This window comes from Manis pentadactyla, chromosome 15, assembly GCF_030020395.1.
Source record: "Manis pentadactyla isolate mManPen7 chromosome 15, mManPen7.hap1, whole genome shotgun sequence".
NCBI classification, from domain to species: domain Eukaryota; kingdom Metazoa; phylum Chordata; class Mammalia; order Pholidota; family Manidae; genus Manis; species Manis pentadactyla.
The window spans coordinates 55322018-55330987 of NC_080033.1; the positions used below are offsets into that span (position 1 = coordinate 55322018).

General features: G+C 57.0%; 3 protein-coding genes across 4 annotated transcripts; 2 read left to right on the forward strand and 1 right to left on the reverse strand.

Annotated features, from left to right (window-relative positions):
• The first annotated feature begins 254 nt into the window (after positions 1–254).
• On the forward strand, positions 255–2432 carry PARD6A (par-6 family cell polarity regulator alpha). Of its 2 annotated transcripts, none has more exons than XM_036897633.2 (3): positions 255–728; positions 1106–1328; positions 1544–2432. In XM_036897633.2, exons 1-3 carry the CDS (start codon positions 666–668, stop codon positions 2296–2298), a joined length of 1041 nt encoding a protein of 346 aa, XP_036753528.2. In that variant the 5' UTR covers positions 255–665; the 3' UTR covers positions 2299–2432. The 2 variants fall into 2 exon arrangements, with proteins under 2 accessions (XP_036753528.2, XP_036753529.2); XM_036897634.2 differs by having other exon boundaries at positions 1547–2432.
• Positions 2433–2609: 177 nt separating this feature from the next.
• ENKD1 (enkurin domain containing 1) lies at positions 2610–5756 on the reverse strand. Its single transcript, XM_036897632.2, has 7 exons — positions 5657–5756; positions 5377–5571; positions 4612–4784; positions 3558–3683; positions 3297–3460; positions 3062–3198; positions 2610–2985 (listed from the first exon to the last, which is right to left on the reverse strand). Exons 1-7 carry the CDS (start codon positions 5739–5741, stop codon positions 2825–2827), a joined length of 1041 nt encoding a protein of 346 aa, XP_036753527.1. The 5' UTR covers positions 5742–5756; the 3' UTR covers positions 2610–2824.
• Positions 5757–6229: 473 nt separating this feature from the next.
• C15H16orf86 (chromosome 15 C16orf86 homolog) lies at positions 6230–8702 on the forward strand. The gene is given in 7 exon segments (XM_057493215.1): positions 6230–6310; positions 6313–6349; positions 6352–6377; positions 6595–6815; positions 7157–7386; positions 7490–7705; positions 7708–8702. Coding segments are annotated over 7 exon segments (954 nt in total). The 5' UTR covers positions 6230–6271; the 3' UTR covers positions 7893–8702.
• The last annotated feature ends 268 nt before the right edge of the window (positions 8703–8970 follow it).

An 8970-nucleotide genomic window follows, 5' to 3' on the forward strand; every position in this document is an offset into this window, starting at 1 on the left:
GTCGAGGCCCCGCCCGTGTGCGTGCCCGCGCGTGCGCACAAGCGCGCCCTGCTGGAGGTTGTGTGTGCAGTCTCCAGTTGGGTAGATAGGGCGCTCGCCTGCCTGTGGTTAAAAAAATCCGGGCATTTTTTTCTATTGTTTGGGCTGTTCGCACCGGGCAGGAAGGGGCCAAGGACTGGCTCGGATGAAGAGGAAGGAATCTGGGGCCTGAAACTGCGCCAACAGTGGTACGAGCAAGTTGGCTTGGAGCCACTTCAACGCCGTGTAACCCTGACGGGTTCAGCAAATATTTAGTACGACTCAGTTTGTCTAAAAAATGTGTCTTGTTAAGGCCAGTGGAAATAACGGCACACAGCACTCAATAAGTCACTTCCCACCTTCTCCGCTCTAATTGGCGGAGCCTGTGCTTCAGACTCCAGGAACGCGCGACCGTAGCGTGATGACGTAGGAGCACGCGGGGACGTCTCCACCCTTGTCTCCGTTTCCTTGGAAACGTGGACAGCGTTCTACTCTCCGTCGCTGCCCTCTTGACGTCATGATCCGGATGGGAGGGCGGGGCAAATGCTACCGCCAGGGGCGGGGCGGCGCGGGCCGGCCGGCCGGGCTGTGCACCTGCGTCCTGGCGGATAGCCTGGGACACCGTCCCCGGCCCGCCCGGCCCAGCCATGGCCAGGCAACAGAGAACTCCGGCGCGCAGTCCTGACAGCATCGTCGAGGTGAAGAGCAAAGTAAGGGCCCCTCCGGCCTCGGTCCTAGACTTTCCCAATTCCCTCATTCTTCCCTTTCTGACTCCTTGGTCCCCACCACCTTTTTCTCTCCTCCATCCTCTACGTCCCATTCTCCAGTATTTCTATTCGATTTCCCCCATCCATGCTCCTTCCTTCCGCTGCTAGCCTCTGCAGCCCCTCTGTGGTCTGCGTACCTGGAGGGTGGGGACAAGACCTTGGACAGCGTCTCTTGTGCTGTAGCTTAGGTCTGGGCGCAAGGCTTCCTCGGCTGCCGCAGCCCTAGCTAGCTTCCCTACCCCTGCCATCTTCGGACCTATGGTGATAAAGGGCAGGGGTTCTGTCCTGACCCTTCCTCTCCTCCCACCCCCTGCCTCCAGTTTGACGCCGAGTTCCGACGCTTCGCGTTGCCCCGCGCTTCGGTGAGTGGCTTCCAAGAGTTCTCGCGGTTGCTGCGTGCCGTGCACCAGATCCCGGGCCTGGATGTGCTGCTTGGCTATACAGATGCCCACGGAGACCTACTGCCCCTCACCAACGACGACAGCCTGCATCGGGCCCTGGCCAGCGGGCCCCCGCCACTGCGCCTGCTAGTGCAGAAGCGGGGTGAGGAGGATGGGGTACAGCGGGCAGCCCCTGTGGGGTAGGGTAACAGGGCAGGTCTACAAAGGTTAGTCCATGCCCAGGGCACCTAGCCTTCACCCTCTACAGTCCCTGTCCTTGGCCTGACCTTCAGGTGGTAGGAAATAGCTACAGTGTCCCCTTCCCCTCTACAAGTGGGAGAGCAGGGTCTCTGATCTCAGCGCCCCCCTTTCCTGCAGCAGAAGCTGACTCCAGCGGCCTGGTCTTTGCCTCCAACTCTCTGCAGCGACGCAAAAAAGGGCTTCTACTTCGGCCAGTGGCACCCCTGCGTACCCGGCCACCCCTGCTAATCAGCCTGCCCCAAGATTTCCGCCAGGTTTCTTCAGTCATAGATGTGGACCTACTGCCTGAGACCCACCGAAGGGTACGGTTGCACAAGCATGGTTCTGACCGCCCCCTGGGTTTCTACATCCGAGATGGCATGAGCGTCCGTGTAGCTCCTCAGGGCCTGGAACGTGTTCCAGGCATCTTCATCTCCCGCCTGGTACGAGGGGGCCTGGCTGAGAGTACAGGGTTGCTAGCAGTCAGTGATGAGATCCTCGAGGTCAATGGCATTGAGGTGGCTGGGAAGACCTTGGACCAAGTGACAGACATGATGGTTGCCAACAGCCACAACCTCATTGTCACTGTTAAGCCAGCCAATCAGCGCAATAATGTGGTACGTGGGGCATCTGGGCGTCTGACAGGGCCTCCCTCTGCTGGGCCTGGACCTGTTGAGCCTGATAGTGACGATGACAGCAGTGATCTGGTCATGGAGAACCGCCAGCCTCCCTGTTCCAATGGGCTGTCTCAGGGGCATCCATGCTGGGACCTGCACCCAGGCCACCTACTCCCTGGTGCCCGTAGCTCTCTGCCTTCCCTGGATGATCAGGAGCAGGCCAGCTCTGGCTGGGGGAGTAGCATGAGAGGAGATGGTAGTGGCTTCAGCCTCTGACAGACAAGGATGAGGATGCGGCCCCTTGCCACTCAAGGCTGCTGGGACATGGCAGGGACTTCCCAGTGGAGGTTTTTAACTTGGTCACAGGGCCCTGGCAGTCTGGGGAACATTAAAGGTTTTCTACAAATGCAGTCATGGTCTTTCTGTGTCCCAGCTCTAGACACCTCCCTGATCCCACAATCTTGCCTTCTGCCCTAGACATGAGGCAGGAGTGATAAGGGCAGCAGAAAGACCTTCTGGCAGTTGAGCAGCAGGCGGGCCTCCACATTTGGCATTTCTAGGGTGAGAAAAGCTCTTATGGAAACAAATCCCACTATACAAAAGGTTTAATTTTGACAATGGAGTTAAGAGGCTGTGATGGCCCTTTCACAGCCACCAGTGGCTGGGCAGAGTGCTCTGGGGATACTGCTCACCCACTGCTCCTGTCTTCGGACTCCACTCTATGATGAGGCCAGACCCTGTCCTTTGCAGCCATGTGGTGATCCTCCATGAGGACCCTCACCACTACCCCTATAAAAAGGGCTCAGGCATCCATCTTCACGAAGACCTTGGGGCGGGAAAAGATCTTGATGGCCTCTTCTACTTGCACCAGCTTCTGGTCCAGCTCAGCACGGTGGCCCTGGGCCCTCAGTGAGTCGGCCCCAGCAGGCAGCAGCACCAGTTCACGCAGCAGCTGGCTCTGGCCTACAGGGGGCCCAGGAACAGTGAGTGCCGAGTAGGGGTGTGTGGTCCCCTGGGTCCCTCTTGCCCACGTACTCACTCTGGAGCAGATTGTTCAGTGTCTCCAGCCTCTGGTTCTCAGGCATGCGAGTGTGGCCAGGTGGCAAAGCAGGGTCTGGCTGGCCATGCTGGCGGGCCTCAGCCTCCTGCCGCCACAAATCCCTGCGCTCCAACAAGCTGCAGATGCACAGGCTCAGGGTGATGATCTCAGGGCAGATGTAGCTCCCACCCTCCATAGGCACCCCTCACCCTCAGTGTTGGACAGTGAGACCTACTAATGGGGCACATGGCCCTTCTGTGTGGCATTGTAGTGCTCCTGGGCTTGCTGTTTCTGCTCAAGCACCTGTGCCAGAACCTGCAGCGAACGGGAATGCCTCCGGGGGGCCCTCTTGGCACAGCAGGCATTGTGGCTAATGAAGTCCACACCTAGGCTTGGCCCCTGCAGGACATGGCAAGCGTGACAGGGCAGAGAACACTGTGTTGTGCCCTTGAAGTCCCTCCCAGGACCCTGCCCCAGCCCCTACATACCCTCTCACCTTAGCATTTGGCCCTGGTAGGGTTAGCTGGGTATTGGAGACACGGGGTGGTGGAAGCCCAGGGCCACAGCGGGAGTGTGCCCGTAGGAAGTGGGCAGGCTCTGTTCCAGAGGCAGGGCTGGGCTCCTGGGGGGTAGGGCATAGCAGAACGATCAGTCAGGCTGAGGTCAGTGTCTCAAGCCATAAGACTTGAGCCTCTGACCCTCCTGCCTCAGGATCTTATCCCTAGGGCCTCCTCCCTCTTGAAGGGAGACTTCTCATCAGCATTGAAACATGTATTTTTCCCAGCTTTAATAAAACAACAACAAATAGATCCACCCTCTCCTCAGTACTGGCTCCAGCTGCCGTTCTCTTTTTCTTTCCTTCCTAGCCAAGCTTCCTGGCTCTGTCCCCACCAAGGTCATTGATGGCTGGCCTCCAAACCTTCAAACCCAGGTTTACTTCCCTAGTCTTTGTCCTCAACCTGATCCTCAGTAACTCCTGGGTCTCACTTCTGAGATCCAGACCGACTTTCTATCTGCTTCCTGGACACACTCCCACCCCCTGGGAGTCCCACAAATGCTTCATCTTCAACATCCACATATGACCTTGTTTTCTTTTCTCTCAATCCTGCTCCTTCTGAGGCCCCTGGACAAAGAAATGGTGCTACTATCTATCCTGCCCCTGCTCTTCCTACTGCCCTTAAATAAAGGTTGAAAAGTGGATTATGTGACCTTTTATGATGTGGGTCCAGTTGACTTCTTAACCTAACCTAGTGCTCTTCTTCTGTCACAGTGAGTTGTCAGCAGCATCCCCACTGCCCACACACCCTCTGGTCTTAGGACTTTTATGTGTGAGGTTCTACATTCTATAGAATGTTCTCTTCCATTCTCCCCTAATTCATACTTGTCCCTCAGGATCACCCAGCTATCACCACTTCTGAGAAAGCCCCCAACCCCACCCTGCAGCAGAACCAGCTACCTCTTAGTCCCCTGTGATTTTTCCTCCCTCCCCATAATTCAGATTAGGGTATAATTGCCTGTTGGCCAACAAGATGGATCCCTGAGGCAGGTACCTGCAGCTGGGCCTTGACCCGGGACTCCACTTTGTCATACTTGGGTGAGCGCCAGAGAGCTTTCAGAGGCCTGGGCTGGCCCTTCTCCCGGGTGTGCTCCTGCTCGCGGAAGCGTCTCTGGATCTCCTTGATTCGCCTCAGGTTTTCCTTCTCATGGTCTTTAGGGTCCTTCCCTGGGGAGAAGATATTGCCAGGCTGTGCCCTACATACAGCCCATGCACTTCAACTCACACCAGTTTACACACAGGCCCACACCCTGCCTCCTGCACTAATATCTCCCTGACTTTTCCATCTAAGTTAGACCCCTGTACACATACTCCACCTCATCACCTTGTTTCCTCCCAGACATAGTAATTTTCTTCTATCCCTGATTATTTCCTACATTTTTATTGTGCAGTATACCATTAATCATCTTGTATATCGTATTTATCTCCTCACTTGTTTATTGTCTCTCACCTTGACTCGGTGATGGCCCATGCTTGTTTTCAACTTTGTTTTCCTATGGGACCTGGCACACAGTAGGCACTCAACAGAGGATGTTTCACTGATGCATGAACTCATGAAGCTGAACTAGGGCTACCCAGGGGAACATCTCATTCAGCCTTCTTGTGTGAGGAGGCAGTGCATTTCCCCCTCCTTTCATAATTGGGGAAACTGATGCTCAGAGAGGTGAAGCCTGAACTCAGGTTGGGGATGAGAAGCAGTCGTTTTTGATCTCAGCTTTTTACTTTATAATCACCCCTGCCCCTTCTGCCAGGAACTTACTCTTGGGAGAGGCCCCTGAACCTAGGCAGATGCCCTCGAGTTGCAGCAGAACATCCCCGACGCCGCGCCGGCCCCGCTCCAGGATCTCTCGGGCTCCGGGGCGGATGCGGGGGCCGCGGGGAGGGGTGGTGTCTAGGTCCAGGTCAGAGGTCAGCAGGTCCAGTTTCAGCGCGTTTCCCTCAAGACGCCCTTGGGCTGAGGAGCCGGACGGGGCAGAGTGTGGGGCTCAGTGGTGGACCGGAACCCGACCCTTGCCCCGCCGCGGCGGCCCCCAACTCACCCGAGGCCGGCCGCCGGTAGTAGTCGGGGCAAAGCGTAGGGTCTGGGGGGATGGGCCCCGAGATGCGAGACGGACCCTCGCACATGCTGCAGTCGCCGCCCTGCAACGGTGCACCAACGCCTGACGGGTTGCCTGTCTCTTGTCCCGGACCCCGTTCTCAGCCTGGCGCTTCTTCCTTGGTCCGGGACCCGGATCCTGACCCCAGCCGTGCCTACCATTCCCGGCCGCGCCCCGCCTCACGACCCCGATTAGCGATCGCCACCTTGGCTCCTAGCTACTTCCCTGCACCGTTCAGGACGTTTCCCCCCGCAACACCCGGACGGGGGGGGCTCACCCTAGCAGTTTTGCCGCCTGCTGCTGCAACCCGACGGGTTTGCCGTTGCTAGGCAACCATAGTTTCCGTCCCTGAGGTCAGGGACTAATGCCCCCCTGGCGCGAAGCCTTCTGGGTCTTGTAGTTCCAGCTGAAGGGGAGCCAGAGAGATCGCCGGTCGTCCTTCCCACCCCCGCCCTCGCCTCCTGGTGGGTCTCTTGGGGAAACGCTGGGTCCACCAGCCCTGCTCCTCGGGCCCACTTCCCCAAGCAACCGTTGAGGATGCGCTGACCCCACGTAGCCATGGCCTCTGCTGGGACAGAGGGGCGGCCAGGGTCCCAGGGCAGAGGATAGCTGTGGAGCAGGCACAGCTGGCAGAGGCCCAGGTGGCCACATTCAGAGCACTGAAGTGACCGTTAGGCTGTCTAGCCTTCAGACACAGCACTCTAGAAAGCCAGACTCTGTGCGAGGACCCCCTAACTGCCAGGACAGTCTTCAAAGGCGGGGAGGGGCATAGGCTGGTGCCCTACATCTGCATTTGGTATCTAATGTCGAGTGTCTTAATGGCTGTTCCCTGTTATCTTTTGCCTGGCTGTGGTGACAGGTCACCTGTGTGTCACCTCTAGTGTCCAGTGATGGAAGACCAGTGCCTGGTGCCAGCCCATGAGGCCTGCCAAGGTGAAGACAAGTGTCCAACAGAACCAATCTCAGAGCCAGAGCTCCAGGAGGAACGACTCAAGCTGGAGGAAGAGAGGTTCAAGCAAGAGGAGGCACTAGAAGAGAGAGTCTCCAGGTTTATGGCCTCCACTGTGAGGCCCAGTCATGGTTCAAAGAGGAAGCTGGTCAGGTGAGGGGGCTTGCAGAAGGAAGGAGCTGCAGGGCTGGGGAGTCTCACACCCTAGTAAGATTCCTAAATCCTGCTCTCCTGCAGGGTGCACCCTTATTCCTTGCCACCACCATCACCCCTCACCCCTTCTGTCCCTCAAGAGCCCTGGAGTAGAAGCATCCACAGGGAGAGTCTCAAGGCCATGTAGGGGACACCTCACATCAGCTCATGGCCCCTAGCCAACCAGGGACCTCAGTGATTAGGAAAGGGCCAAGAATCTGGGCTCTGGGTGGTGAGCAGGCAGGGTTTGTCCTTAGACTCATGGCACAGGAGCCAAGGCTGGAGGCTGGCTCCTCAGGCCTCCTGTCCCCCAGCCTACCAGGACCTACCCACCAAGCCCATCCTAGGGCTGAAGCCGAGCTGCCACAGGGGCTGACACTGCACAGGGAGGAGCCAGAGGGTAGCCAGAGTGAGCCTTCACCATCTGCCAAACAGCACAAGAAAGCCAAGAAACACAGGAGTCTGGGGGCCCCAGTGCTCCCAGCTATGGCCAGCACAGTGTCTGCACCCTCAGAGACCTTGGGGCAAGAGCGTGAGTGGCAGCCCCGGGGCCTTTCCTTTTTCCCCTGTCTGCTGGACCCTAGAAATGGCCCAGCTCAGTGCTCCAGCCACTGCCCTGTCCTGGGTCCTTGCAGGAAAGGCACAGCGCCTGCGACCCCTGTATCAGTACATCAACTATTGCAATCCTGAGCTGAACCAGGCAGCGCAGGGGGACAGGGAAGCTGAAGCTGTGGTGGAGACTGAGTTGGAGTTGGCTCCGGAGGAGGCAGGTGTGGAGCAACTGCAGGCCTTGCTATCTATGGCAGGTGAGCTGGGGTCAGGCCTCATTTTGCCCCACTCCAATACATTCATGCCCCGACCCGTGCTCTGGTTCCCTTGGGATGGGAAGCTGGAGAGGAGCCTGGGGGTCTGCCCAATTTGGAGGTCAGCAGCTACCTCAAGGCTGAGGTGGGTAAGTCAACCCAGGCAGACATTGGTAAGATGCTGAGCGCCTGTGCTGCCCCATTTTTATCCCCACTCTCTCCTCAGAACAAGTGACTGTCCCCTCCACACTGGTGGCTCACCTTCTCTCAAGCCTGAACCACAGCAGCAGTCTATGAGCCTAGGCCCCCAGGTGGAGGAGGCAGTTGGGTGACTGTCCCAACTTGGGACCTTGGACTTGATGAAAATAAACATTTTTCCTTTGCTCAATCACTTTGTGATTCTCCAAGTAAGACTCAAAGGGGGAGAGACTGGGAAGGGTGCAGGGTTTGAAGCCTGACCATCATCTGAATCACCCAGGAACGTGACAATAGAGATTCCTGTGTCCTGCCCCAAGCCTAATCAGAGCCTGAAGAGGTGGCGCCAGGGTCTGTGCATGCAGAGGCTCCTCAGACGAACCCTAAGGGCAGACAGGTAACAGTGCAGATTGAGAGGGAAGTGCTAAGGAGAATCTTGGGGCAGAGAAAGGAAAGGGACTGTCAGGTCATGGGAAGCAGGTGCTTGGCCTTGTTCCCTTTCTTCCAGGGAAGAACCCTGAATTTGGTCTGACCTCAAGGGGACCAACACTTGGGAGCCCCTCTGAGTTGGTAAAGTTCATTTGCCTGTCCCAGAGTGGCAGCGTTGGAATACTCTCCACTTATTTTGCCAGACCACAGCTGGACCAGACTTGGCCTCAAGAGTGGCCCCTGGTGACAGAACCTTCAGTGCCTTTTCCTGGCAGGCAGAAGGTGGTTGTGAGGTGAACATTCTCCCAGTATCCCTGTGGCCAAGCAACCAGATGACCGTTGCTTCTCACCCTCAGGGCTCTCTGGGAAGAGACCACCCATTTTGGAAACCCTCATATCCTGCTGCCTCCTCATCCACTTGCATTTCCCTCAGACACCTTAAACACCGATTATTCCAAATTCAATGAATAATTTCTCCTCCATCCACCCTGCTTCCTTCTGTATGTCATCTACTTGATTGTTCAAGTCAAAATCCTGGAGGTCACCCCCAAGCCCCATTTCTCTGCTTGTTGTTCTTTGCTGGGTGACTCCTACAAGCTAATCAGGCATCAAGGCTGGTGACTCTACCCTCAGACTGAGAACCTCTTGGACCCCATGTCAGGACCCTTGCCTGGGACACTGCCATCTCC